Below are 14,330 nucleotides of genomic sequence, written 5' to 3'. Positions count from 1 at the left end.
TTGGATGATAAGGAGGTTCTGATATGAACATGCAGAGGTTTGATTGAACGCCAATAGAGGTCAAGGACGGTTGAGAATGGTTGAGGTCAAGGGTGGTTGAGTCATGTTGAGGGCATTCACAGTGGCATTACACTAGAGAGTATAGAAATAATTAGAGTGACAGAGAGAGGAGAGAAGAGAGAAAAGAAAAGGAAAGGAAAAAGAAAAGAAAGGAAAGGAAAGGAAAATAGATGAACTCAGAGAGTGAGTAAAAGAGGAGTGATGGAAAAGGCCGCAGTGAATTTATGAGAATGAAGAAAGAGAGAGAACAACAGAAAAGAGAGAGTGGGAAGAAGGGATCTATGAGAAAGGGAGGCAGGGGCAGAAGTGCCATTTCAGTGGGTGTTGGTGGGAATACGACTGCGTGTGTGAGGAGATAGCGAAGGAATGATACAAAGAAAATACAAAATGGAAGGATGAGTGTTAGGTGTATGCTGTAGGCAGAGGGTGAGAGAAGAGCAGATAGGGGTTGTCCACTCTAGTTCAGTCTGGAAAGCAAAGGCTGGGCTTCCATTGGGTAGGACGCACACACACACACACACACACACACACACACACACACACACATACACACACACACACACACACACACACACACACACACACACACACACACACACACACATATATCTAGCCTGTGGTTCAACCTTTATACCACATGTAATGCTTCAATAGTGTCATCTGATTGCTGTTGAAACTGGAGCACCATCACCTTGGGCCAGAACACAACATCCTGAGTTTGTGTGTGTTCTTTCTTCATGTCCTTGTGATGGTATTTATAAAGAACATATGTACATTTAACTTGAGTGTGTGTGTGTGTGTGTGTGTGTGTGTGTGTGTGTGTGTGTGTGTGTGTGTGTGTGTGTGTGTGTGTGTGTGTGTGTGTATATATATGAGCTATATGAGCTCCTCAGTCCTGCGTGACTGAGATGCCCAGCATGACTAACTAAACAGGGCTCTGATGTGTGTGTGTGGGTGTGAAACAGGAGGTGTGTTTATGTCATAGTGTGTGTGTGTGTATGTGTGTGTGTCCGCAGTGTATACTTTTGTAATCGGTTCCAAGAATATCTCAGCAACTGTTATCAGAATTATAGCCTAACGAATGGAGAGAGAGAGAGAGAGAGAGAGAGAGAGAGAGAGAGAGAGGGAGAGAGAGAGGGATAGGGAGGAGGAGCACTCAAAGGAGAGTCCATTAGTTTGTGGAGGGGAGCGCACGGGAGGTTGGACCATTCAGAGGAACATATCATGTGTGCAACCCAGGGAAGGTGCCTAGACGGAGGGATTATACGAGTGCCTGTGTGGTCATCTGGAGAAGGAACACAGGGAAGAGAGGAGGACCAAGAACAAATCACTGTTTTAGTCAAAGGGTTAAATACGCTAAGAACATCAGAGCAATTAACTTCAACACCTGCACTTCAACACACACACACACACACACACACACACTCTCTCAGGGTGTTATAATGGGGACAGTTAGTGAGCTGTGTGCCTCCAGTTTCCAGGCGTTTCTCTGTCCATCAGTCAAACCTGCAGCCACGACCACAGGTGAGTCCACCATCACCTCCAACCTTCAACACCCAACCCTCATCCCATACTGGTGTCTGACAAAGAGAGAGTGAAAGAGAGGAGGAAGAGAGAGAGAGATTGAAGTGTTGAAACAACGTGATATTAATGTTCCGTTGCTGTGGTGATTCTTTGTGTCCAAGGCAAACAGAGGGTTATGTAGTGTGTCCTAGTGTGTGTGTGTGTGTGTGTGTGTGTGTGTGTGTGTGTGTGTGTGTGTGTGTGTGTGCGTGTGTGTGTGTGTGTGTCTGTGTGTGTCTGTGTGTGTGTGTGAGAGAGAGAGAGCGAGTGAACGAGCATCTGTGTGCATAAGTGTGTGTGGGTGTGATATGAGTGTATTGACATATCTTGAGGACCATTATCCTCTGCTGTCGTAGGTGCTGTGGTGACATCATTCTTGTTACAGTATGTGAAGTTTGGAAGTAAACCCAAAACACTGGCATTCCAAACACCACGCTCCAACCAACAGAGCCAATTGAATCACTCCCACCTTTTGGCTGCTATGTTCTGCTTTCGCTTTGCCATTACTCTATCTTTCTATTCCCCGTTATTCAACTTTAATTTCTAGATCTTTCCCTCTGTCTATCCTCTCCTCTCTGTTGTACCCCACCCTTCCTCAGCTTTTGTAATCATGGTGAATTTCACCGTGGCTTAAAACATTCACAGCTAAACTCTTTAAGCTTAAAGTCAGATTTACTAAATATACCTTCCTCTCAGAGGCTTATTTCTATTCATTACTATACCCTCCTTTTCAGAAACACTTTCTTTCCTTAGTTCCGTTCATATTCTGTTCTCTCCCTCACTCTCGCTTTCTTTATCCTTCTCTCTCTCTCTCTCTCTCTCTCTAGGCACATCCTGTTTTCTCTCTCTGAGGCCAAACTCTGTGAATAAAGCTCTGATTCAAGCACACAGCTGCTATCCAAGACCCTCCCTTCCTCTATCATCTCTCTCTCTTTGCCCTCGTTTCTCCTTAACATAAGACCTATCTCACTCAGACAGCGGTGCTTTAAGTTAACACCACTCGATGTACCTATTGGATACTATTGTAAGGCACATTTGCTCTAGCTCTAGACAAAAGGCAATAAATCCCTGTTAGCAATGTAGTAATTCAGTGCACTCCATTTTTGTAAGAATAAACATTGGTCCAGCTCACTAATGGTTGATTTGTATTATGTCATAGACACAAGGAGGAAGGTGTTTGTGTGTGGTCTCCAGGGTATCCAAAACACTCATCCCCTCTCAACACCTTCTGACCAACTACCCTCCCTCTCCCTACAAACATTTTTTAGTGGTTTGAATGGCTTTGTTGCAAAGGTTTTTTGAATTCTTGAGTTAACCACAGGCACTGTGTGTGTGTGTGTGTGTGTGTGTGTGTGTGTGTGTGTGTGTGTGTGTGTGTGTGTGTGTGTGTGTGTGTGTGTGTGTGTGTGTGTGTGTGTGTGTGTGTTTGACAGGTGCTACACAGTGTGGTTTGTTTATATGCCAAATCACATTTGATTGGCTGTTCAGAAGCAAGTATGCCGAAACCACGCCCCTTATCAACCACATGGGACGTCACTGTTCTGTGCACCACACAGTTGTCATATACTCGAACATTACCACTAAGACGGCAAATTTAACTCAATAAGAAAAAAGCTCTATGTTTAGTTCAAAGGTTCTGCAATAAAGTTCTGTGTGAGGAGAAATCTGTAGTCTTTTAGTGAATTTTCAGCAAACTAACGATGGTTCTGAAGTCGGAAGACGGTATCGGTAAGTTGGCCGACCTAATTAGCTAACTTCGTTATGTTAGCTTAATAACCTACTACTATTTAGCTTACTTTGTTAGCTATACCTTCTCTTTTGCTACTACATCTTTTTGGAAAGGAAAGATAGCAACTCTCATATCTATTATTTTTGTAAAATGTAACATTATGCGTTTAACTATTGAGCTTCCGTACTAGTAAAAGAGCAACAGGTCCAGACTGCCAGTGCCCCATAATTGTGTGTTTTATGCAATTTCCAGACGACCTGTAATTTTAGTCGTGCCACTGCACTGGTAGAACAATAGATCCGTTTAGCGGACTGGATTGAGGCATTGACGTGGCTATGTAAGTACACTGAATTCATAATCGCCCACTAGGCTCATATGTGTCTATAAAAATGATGAAAGCGTCCATTGATCTGGTAAGAAGAAAACTGGGTTCTCTGTTCACTCTGTGCACCATCATGACTATGATAGGCCCAGAATAGCAGTATAGCCAGGCATACTGAATAGGACTAGATTTCAATTTATTTTGGTATTTAAATTTAAATTGCAGTTGACCCCAACCCTGCCAATAAATGCATCGTTCTTTATAGGTCTGTATCTACACTGTTAACGGGAGCTTAACGTGGCATGTAACTAGTTGAGGACGTGTAAATAAACATTGTGTGAATTCTGGCATTATCTGATCTTCCTTTTAAATGGATGCATTATTCGGCTGGGGTTAAATGGGGCTGTATGGGCTGCCCTTCTCTCTCTTCATCTCCTCTCTCCTCAGGGTGTGGCTTGGTGCAGTCACCAGGGAGCTTACCACTAAATTATACCATAACCTCTCTCTGTGTGTGTGTGTGTGTGTGTGTGTGTGTGTGTGTGTGTGTGTGTGTGTGTAGTGGATGGCTGTGGTCAGCATTGCAAAGTGACGTTATTGACCTCAGACCTAGAAGTAGTCTCGCCCAAGCAATGCCTACGTTTTGGTAGGGTAATGCCTCTGGTTATGACACTGCTTCATGAGTACATTGTGATCGTATGAAATGGTGAGAAAATAGGTCAACAAATATTTGCCAATGTCATTAGTGCTGTTGTATAATGAAAATGTTATTGACCTCAAAAGATCAGGTTGATATAAGTGCTTTAACGAGCCCCCCAAAGGACTCACACAGATCTTTAAAAGCAGAAGTTGTTGGATAAGGGTGAGGGGCTAGGGGCTAGACTGGACTGGAGTGGAGTGGAGTTCTGTGGTGCAGTGGGGAGAGGGGGACCTCTAGTGGTTATAACTATCTCATAAATAACGGTATCAAAACACCTGGTAATCGTAATACATTGGATATTCTTTGCATCTGATGCTGCAATGAAACAGATATACATGTTTTATTTATTTTGTGCCAGAACTATAAAGCAGCTTTTATCAGCAACTGAGATAATATGCCAATATATTGTATCTCCTCCACAATAGCCAACTGTGATGCAAAATGCAACAAGACTTGTAATACTAGAGCCATTGATTAGATGAGCTGTGTGTGGGTGTGAGCAATACGAGCATGCGATTGGTTTGAAAGAGCAGATGTATAAATCAACAAAACAGTAGACTTGTTGTTGCAGTGGTTTGTTTATCATTAGGCTAAGGGCCTAAGTTGCACATGATTTTCAGTGCTGTAAGACATCTTGTTTACACACAACACACACACACACACACACACACACAGACAAAGACACAGACAAAGACACACACACACACACACACACACACACACACACACACACACAGACAGACACCCTACATAACCCTTAATCTGGCCTTCGACTACTACACAAAAAAATCACAACAGCAACGGGACATTAATACCACGTTATTTCAATGCTTCAATCTCTCTCTCTCTCTCTCTCTCTCTCTCTCTCTCTCTCTCTCTCTCTCTCTCTAACACTGCAGTCATACCCACTCACTCACTCACAAGTATGTATGCGTGTCCACTGGGTGGAGCCTGTGTATAATGCTTAGGGGGGGGGAGGAGTCGAGAGGGAGAGTGAAAGAGAGGGTTTTGGTTTTACCCCTACTCAGTCTCTCAGTTGAGCTGTGCACTCCTCCAGCTCCTACATTTATACAGTCCCTCTCTCCTTCTCTCCATGGTTGAGCAGCAGGCCTGTTTCCTCATTCACTCTTGCCCTCCTCTCCTGCTCTCTTGTGATCTTCTGGAGGACTTGGACAGAGATAGGGGGGAGACCCCCTTTACTATCATAACATTGGCTGGGACAAGTCTGGCGTACTGGTGGGCCGGAGTGGACTGAGAGAAAACAGACTATATGACCTGTGGACACTGATGTACTAAAGGAGCAAGGAGAAAGCTTTCTGGAAAAGAGAGAGAGAGAGAGACTGAATGGAAACTGGAGGGTTCTGGGAGAGGGAGTCAGTGGGGTCTGTTGTGTCTGGACCTGTTCTACTGGGAGTAGTGGGAATACTGGGGAAGAGGGCTGTCTGGAGAGAGTGGACAGACAGGAGAGAAACACTGGTAGGAACACCGAGCAGAGGAGAAAGTGTGTTTGTGTGTATGTAGCTATAGTCCTGCTCATATTATCTTCTCACTTGGAAACATCCTGCATCAGGAAACCCACCAAGAATACAGAACATACTGTAATTTGCTGATAAAACAATGTTGTGTGTGTGTGGTAAGTCTGATTGCACTGTTTGCCTCATCGAGGGATGCAACAGTAACTGTTTACTTATCAGCGCGTGGACAGACATGTGTGGGTGTGTGTGTGTGCGTGTGTGTATAAGGACAGTAAACAGAAGAATCGACACAGAGGTGTGGGTTTGTTGTTGAAAGTCCAGTCTCACATAGACTATGTGAGACTGGACATCTAGACTATGCACTCTAGCTGGTCTGAGAGCTGCCATGACTTATGGCCCACAAGTTTTGTTGGTGAGTGAGTGAGTGAGTGAGAGAGAATGTGATTACTTCCTAAGCCAGCGTGTAATCCATTCTGTTCTCATCTCTTCTCCTGATGAATTATGCCATAGATAGGAATAACGCACGCAACAACGTGTGCGTGAGCGTACTCAAGGGAGTGTTATTCCTGTCACCATAGTTAAAATGGGCGCTGCTTCAGCCTACTTTAGCCTCTTGTAGAGAGTGTGTGTGTGTGTACCATGATTATAACTGTACGTGTCACAACGAAGCATAGACATGAAGAATACAGACTATCTCTTTCTCTTCCTCAGACATATTGTTTATCTCCCTGTCTCCTTCTTTCTCTCTATCATTCTGACGTGTGTGTGTGTGTGTGTGTGTGTGTGTGTGTGTGTGTGTGTGTGTGTGTGTGTCCTCTCTCATTGATGTGTGTTTTAGATATTGTTCAGGGGAGATATTTGTTGGGGAGAGAGGGGGATGTGAGGGTATAATACACAAGGTGGGAGGGGGTAGATGTCACACCTCTGCAGGCAACTGGTGGGATAGGGGACGAATTTGATGGATGTGGTCTGTGTGTTGCCATAGGGACCCAGAGAGCACTGGGATCCTCTTGGTCGTGTGTGTGTGTGTGTGTGTAATTCAAGTGTAACTATGTTTTTCTCTCTCTCACTTAAGTGCCTGATGACCTTCGTCCAGAGGAGAGGCAGGAGTTAGAGAACATCCGTTGCAGGAAAGAAGAATTACTGCACGACATACAGGTAACACACACACATATTGTAGTGTTGATGATGGGTGGAGATCAACATGGTTGATGGAGAGAGGGTTTCACATCATCCCTGTATGTCAGTAGCAGCTGTCTGGAGCTGTCATTCCAGCCAAATTAAATTCAGCTGATTCTGTTATGGAATGTCAATCACTGTTGGTCCTAGCTCTGTCACACAGGTTTATCCCTGCAGCTGTGGGTTAATCAATTGAGTAAACATTGAGCTGGTTTCAGGCTGCATTCCTTTGGAATTGGGACCCTCGACTCCCCCAACCACCGGCCAATTAGTCATCCGCTGATTGCTGCTTGCACAGAAGCCCTCTTCACTGGGAGAGAGAGAGAGAGAGAGAGAGAGTCTGAGGGAGAGGGAAGGAATGGAGGGATGGATGGAGAGAGGGATTGGGGGAAGGGATCAGGGGAATACAGACGTTTGTCCACTAGAGCGTTACACACTTTCATGATGGATGAGCCTTTAATGCTGTCTGTGTGTGTGTGTGTGTGTGCGCGTGCGTGCGTGCGTGCGTCCCCGTGCGTCTAGTCTAGTATAGCCTCCTCTGGCCTTAGGGACTGGTTAGCCCCCTACCCAGCATTTACCCTCTGATCCGGAAGAATTAGGGGGGGTGGTTGTAGATCTAGGTCAGGTGGAGGGAGGGAGGGATATAGAGAGGGGGGGTGGAGGGGTGGTCTGGTTTGACCCTGTAAGCACTTGTGTCAGTAGTAGTACGGGGTCAAACTAGACCACCCCTCCACCCCTGCCTCTCTATCTCCCTCTCTCCACCTGACCTAGATCTACAATGCCATACTTCCTCTGACACTCTCTCACCCCCCCCTTCCTCTCTCTCACACACACACACACACACACAGACACCTTTTCTAAGAGTGTGTCTAAGTGTGTGTGTGGGAGTGTGGCTGTTCATAGGACCAAGTTGGACCATCTGTCTATGGTGTCCTGTGGAGGATTCCCTGCAGTAAGCCTCTAATAGGCTTTATTGAGATGGACAGTAGATTGATATCAGTTTGTAGTTATGATGACGACAAACCTCCTGGCTGAATGCAATTGCTGTTGGTAGGAACGAGAAACTAATCATCTGAGTCTTAAACACACATAAACAGGCATGCACCCACTCACCCATGCAGACACGCACACACACACACACACACACACACACACAGTTTTGAAACTGGATCAAAGCTTCTTCTGATATTGAGAGGAGGCTCAGAAATCATGAGTTACACAGTTATGTGATCTCACTGGTGTGTGTGTGTGTGTGTGTTTTTTGTATGATTTTGTTACTTACTTTCAAAGGCTTCTTCTGCTGTATATCACACAGTCATTCTCTCTCCCCTCCCTCCCTCCCTCCCTCCCTCCCTCTCTCTCCAGCGGCTGAAGGATGAGATAGCAGAGGTGACCAATGAGATTGAAAACATTGGCTCGACTGAAGAGAGGTATGGTGTGTGTGTGGCATTGCCTAAGTGGGGCCGCTGGCATTGTTGGGGGGAGGGGAGCAGAGGAATAATTTTCCTGTCTTCTGGAATTGCTAATGATGTCATCAGTGAAGGGTGTGTGTGTGTGTGTGTGAGTCTCTGAGACTGGGACAAGAGTCGCCCCAAGGCTACAAACTCTTAAATTAATTGTTAATTGATCGACATCATTAATAAAGGGGATATAAAATAACCTTTGAAGTGTCCATAAATGCAGGAAGTGTCCATAAAATTGTTTCTAAAAGCCCTATGAAGTCTGTACAAGGTTTTTTGGTGTGTATATACTGATGTTTGTCTGGCTCTATGGAGTGTTTGGTTACATTGTGTTTTGTCAATAGGAAAAGCATGCAGAGGAATAAGCAGGTGGCCATGGGCCGCAAGAAGTTCAACATGGACCCCAAGAAGGTGAGAGAGAAAGAGAGAGGCACTCATGTTTGACCTGAAAGGGTCCACCTAGCCTGTCAGTGAGTGGAGCTATTACTATATTAGCACCACTGCTAGTAAGGAATAATATTTAAAATGTATAAGGTTGTTAGAGGTCACTCTTGATACTGACTTTTGTGTCTAACATCCAACCGCAGCTAATGTTAAGCCTCGTACATCCATTCTCACCTTGAGTTAGCAGGCCTCTTAAACATGCTCCATTCAGGATGTAAGGTCGTAGGGTTCCTCCTTACTTCATATGTGAACATATGCCCACTGAAATATAACCCATAAAACAAATCTTTTTAAGTGGGTCATGCTTCCGTGCTACTTCTATAAGTGTTACACGGTGTTACATAAAGTGACGCTGACTGAACAAGGAACAATTCACACAAGTCCTTGTTCAATAAGCATCACTTTGATTTGGAATGCTTACTTTTATAGTAGAGTAGTATTTAGTGTCTTGAATTGTTACTGTTATGCTATGCTTGTTCCCCTGGTTGTGGTTCTGTCCACTGATTGGCTGTGTCTCTCGTCACACAGGGGATCAGGTTTTTGATTGACAGCTCCCTGCTGAAGAACACTAGTGATGACATTGCGCAGTTCCTCTGCAAGGGGGAGGGGCTTAACAAGACAGCCATTGGAGACTACCTGGGGGAGAGGTGAGGGGCAACCAACACTGTTGTAATATAAACTCCCTCATCCTCTCACTCATTCTCTTTCTCATGTCCTTCTCCTCCTCCCACCTGCAGCAGAAACATACTAATGATTTGAACATTTTGAACACATCTGGAATGGAAATCAGTGTAATCTCCTAAATCCTAATATTCCTATTTGTGGCCTGTCTCCAGGATTGGGGTTTAGGAAAGAGGGAGAGGAGATTATAGAGGGAGGGAGAGGAGCTCTTCATGGGTGACGGGGATTGTGGGCCAAATCAATATCACTGAGCTTATGAGTGCATTAACTCACTTAAGAGGTCATCCATCAATCCATTTTTGCCCAGCCAACCTTTAGTGTTTTAGTCAGAGAATGCTGTATTTGTCCTTGATCTGGATCAGCCTGTTCATCGTGTGTGTGTTTTCAGAGATGACTTCAACATCCAGGTTCTACATGCCTTTGTGGAGCTGCATGAATTCACAGACCTGAACCTGGTTCAAGCCCTCAGGTAAGTCACACGCGCACACACCCTCTCTCTCTCTCTCTCTCTCCTCATTTCTCCCGCTCTCTCTCACACACACACACACACACATGCTCAGTTTGTGGTATCACACACAGCCACATGCCTGCACCCTTTCCTGTGAATGTTTCACGTCCTCACACCAGGCAGTTCCTGTGGAGTTTCCGGTTGCCAGGGGAAGCCCAGAAGATTGACCGGATGATGGAGGCCTTCGCCCAGCGCTACTGTCACTGCAACCCTGGGGTGTTCCAGAGCACAGGTGTGTGTGTGTGTGTGTGTGTGTGTGTGTGTGTGTGTGTGTGTGTGTGTGTGTGTGTGTGTGTGAGGTACAGTAGTGTATGTTTATTTCCATTGAGGGGCACTGAAAGGCATGAAGAAATACACTCTCACACTGCTCTCTCTCTGATGCAGATACGTGTTATGTGTTGTCGTTTGCTGTGATCATGTTGAACACCAGTCTGCATAACCCCAATGTGAAGGACAAGCCCTCAACACAGAGGTTCACTGCTATGAACAGAGGAATCAACGACGGAGGAGACCTACCAGAAGAACTACTCAAGGTAAGTACTCCCTTCTCTCTCTCTTTATTCCTTTCATCACTCCCTCTATCCACACCAGAGGACTTGCTGACACTTGAAACCACCCTAAGAATCTTCCATATTATTCTTTCTTTTCCCCATGTTCACCCTCTCTTTCTCTCTCTCTAGAACCTTTATGAGAGCATCAAGAATGAGCCCTTCAAGATCCCTGAGGATGATGGGAATGACCTCACACACACCTTCTTCAACCCTGACAGGGAGGGCTGGCTACTCAAACTAGGTGTGTGTGCGTGTGCGTGGGCGATAATGGGATCATGTAGTTGCTCCACGTAGATTGGCACTCCATCTAGTGGACAAAAATAGAAGTACGGTACCTTCTCTAGTAATGTGTCTCTCTGATGTTGGTTACCATGGTATAATTACTCATTACTTAATTTAGCTTTCTTTTGTTTTCTCCCTCCTGGTATATTTTGTTTTGGTCTCCAGGAGGTATGTATGAACACTATGGAAGCCCCACCCTGCTTCCTTTTGGCTCAGTCTGTTTGTGCTCTCACTTATCCTGGCCTCTGTATGCTTTGCTGCTGAGTTCTCCCCTGGCTCCATTTGACAATTATTGCCCGTTAACAATTATTTCATTTGAGAGAATGAAATGGATTTTGGATTATGGTCAAATCTTGAGGCAATTGAGGCGCTGTATGTGTGTTGGAGCTGTTGAGTTTTTGAGTGCTTCTATGTTGCCCTTGCTATGAAAAGCTAAAGGTTGGCTTGGCTTCTTAGTGCAGGGGTCATTGACCTGCCAACTCAACCAACCTTTAACCCTAACCTTTAACCTCAACCAATTGGCATCTGCTCTGTCTGATGCTGGCTAATGTCTGTGCCATCGATGTGCTGCCATGTGTCTGTCTGTCTGTCTCTGTCCATAACATCACTACTGTGGGCCCAATGCTGCACCCATAGCGAGAGGAGCTAGGGATGGGTGTGCCATTGTGGCTTTGACCTCTAACCTCTCTCCTCTGTGATCTCATGACCCCTGGCTAACCTCTAACCCTCAGGTGGGCGTGTGAAGACCTGGAAGAGACGATGGTTCATCCTCACAGACAACTGTCTCTACTACTTTGAGTACACCACTGTGAGTTACTACTACTTTGAATACACTACTTTGAGAATAGCTTTGGGGTCTTGCCTCCTTTTTCTCTCCAATTCAACTGTTTCTTCTTAGTAATGCTTTCTCTGCATGACTTTCAATATACCAATTGTCAAACCTTTCCTCTCTCTCAGGATAAGGAGCCTAGAGGAATCATTCCGTTGGAAAACCTGAGTATCCGAGAAGTAGAGGACACCAAGAAGCCAGTAACGTTTCTCTCTTTTTTTCTTTTTTCTCTCTATCTCTACCTCTCGTGGTCACCTAAGGTTTCTGCCCTGGCTTTCTCTTGTTTTCTCTCCAAGAAGCTGATGAGACACACTCTTAAACCTCTTCCACTCCCTTTCACCCCTCACTTCCCCCCTCCCCTTTCAGAACTGTTTTGAGCTCTACATCCCAGACCATAAGGATCAGGTGATCAAAGCATGTAAGACAGAGGCGGACGGTCGGGTTGTAGAGGGCAACCACACATTTTACAGAATCTCTGCCCCCACTACCGAAGAGAAGGACGAGTGGATCAACAGCATCAAGTAAGTCATGTCCCGTCCTTCAATTCTTCATATGCATGAGTTTACCCATTGTTATACAATCATTGTAGTATTAGTTTCAAGTTGGTCAATATTTTAGATTCAATCTTCTTCCTAAGATATCCTCTATTTACTTCTCTCCTCATTCTCTCTCTTCCGCTCCCCTCTCCCTGTCTCCCTCCCTCCTCCCCCGTAGAGCTGCCATAAGCAGAGACCCCTTCTATGAGATGCTGGCTGCCCGGAAGAAGAGGGTCTCCTCCCTGAAGAGGCTTTAGGAGAGGCCCAGGCTTCAGTGATGAAGCAAGAGATCAGGCCTCACTCACCAACCCAGTCTACAGGCTATGGACCATAACTATGGGCCTGAACTTTAGACCTGCATAATGGACCTTGAGGTGGAGGATTGGCGGATGTATAGATACATGGGTCGTTTTATAGTTTTTTTGGGGGGGTAGGGTGGGCTGGGCATAGGTTTAGAGCAGAGACCAGGAAGGACTGGACCTCCTTTTTTTCCTCTTGTTTATACTTATCCTGTTGCTTATCCTGTTGCTCCCACATGAAAACTTGAAACCCCCACATGAAAACCCTGCAAAGACACACACACACACACACACACACACCATCATCATCTTAACTCAGCAGGTCTGACTGAATGTGGAAGATTTTATAAACTTGCCACTGATGACTCTTTGTAGGGCTTTGATATAAATGACTAGATGAAAGCAACGCAAACCTATTTTTACACAAATCCTCTTTCTGAGGGTTTCACTCACACATTGCTGTCATGTCACTACAGAAACAAACCACGGTTCCATCTCTCCTCTGAGTAAGCTTTTTGTTGTTTCATACCTGCTGCAATGTGTTGACTGTTACTATAGGAACCACTTTCTATGGCTACAGATGAGGATTTCCCTTTAGTCCAGTGCTCCCAACTCCTGGTCCTGGAGGACCACAGTATGTGCAGTCTTTAGTCCGTGCCGAGCACTACTAGATTCAACTAATCAAGACCATGATTGGCTGAATGAATCAGATGTGTTTGTGATGGAGTTGAACAAAAGCCTGCATGCTTTGCAGCTCTCGAGGACCAAGAGTGGAGCAATTGCCAGGGCGCGATATGGGATCTAAGAAGTCATTAGAATGTTTTTTATGCCAAAGCCTTGCCATGCAATTGCCATGGCCATTATTGTTAGTTTAGCTCTTTTTGTTTTAACCCCTCATTAATTACATCTGCATATTCACATGGAATGGGAGTGAAAGAAAGAAGGAGGTAGATAGTGAGTGGGAGACATAACATATCATTTCACTCAGGTTAAAATATTCAGAAATACTTAGTACAATATTCTGATAAGTAGATAGTAAATACATGCAGGGAAGGATTTGTTATGTGAAAGATTGAAATATGTAATATATTATAATATATGTTATACAAGGAATTCATAGTGCAGCTTCGAAGAGAGTCATGGCACTGGAATTAATGGACATGGTATGGCTGACTCATTTTGAGAACATTATTATTCTTTTGAACTTAACATCCAGACATTTTCAACCACCAGCTATACAAATGTGCTAAAAATCTGACGTGACATAATTCATCATGTCCTCATCATATGTTGACCTGTGTTTGTTTTTCTTCATCATTAACAGAAATGCATTTGATTTTTTTTTTTAGTTATTTTGTTCTCAATGCACTGATTATGAAAATGTACGTCAAGCATGTATAGTTTATTTATCTAGACTGCATAATATCATTTAATGTTAAGTTCTCAGTCTTGTTTTGTATCATAAAAAGTAGCTTCTAAAGAGTGCCACGTTTTTGTGTAAGCTTGCACGGACAGAAATAAATCGGAAATGCTCAAAATATTATCTATTTTTCCTTTGTCTAAGTATTTTGTCTGACTTGATGCTGCATTTGGCACTTGATGCTTGGACACCTCGAGCCTTCTGGTCGCTGATGATTGACAGGGCAAACGATATGACCGTTGGAATGGGTGAAAACTGAGCGCGCGGAACACTTTTCAAAATGTACGTCAACGGT

General features: G+C 44.5%; 1 protein-coding gene across 1 annotated transcript; it reads left to right on the top strand.

Moving 5' to 3' along the window:
* The first annotated feature begins 3,242 nt into the window (after positions 1–3,242).
* cyth1b (cytohesin 1b) lies at positions 3,243–12,732 on the top strand. Its single transcript, XM_083687875.1, has 13 exons — positions 3,243–3,351; positions 6,922–7,004; positions 8,391–8,455; positions 8,830–8,896; positions 9,458–9,576; positions 9,999–10,079; positions 10,238–10,350; positions 10,503–10,651; positions 10,799–10,910; positions 11,683–11,759; positions 11,909–11,980; positions 12,147–12,301; positions 12,495–12,732. Exons 1-13 carry the CDS (start codon positions 3,324–3,326, stop codon positions 12,571–12,573), a joined length of 1,200 nt encoding a protein of 399 aa, XP_083544001.1. The 5' UTR covers positions 3,243–3,323; the 3' UTR covers positions 12,574–12,732.
* The last annotated feature ends 1,598 nt before the right edge of the window (positions 12,733–14,330 follow it).

Source organism: Argentina silus, assembly GCF_951799395.1.
Source record: "Argentina silus genome assembly, chromosome: 16".
Classification (NCBI taxonomy): Eukaryota; Metazoa; Chordata; class Actinopteri; order Argentiniformes; family Argentinidae; genus Argentina; species Argentina silus.
The sequence above is the reverse complement of the archived record's forward strand: the minus strand, read 5'-3'. Positions and strand labels throughout refer to the sequence as shown.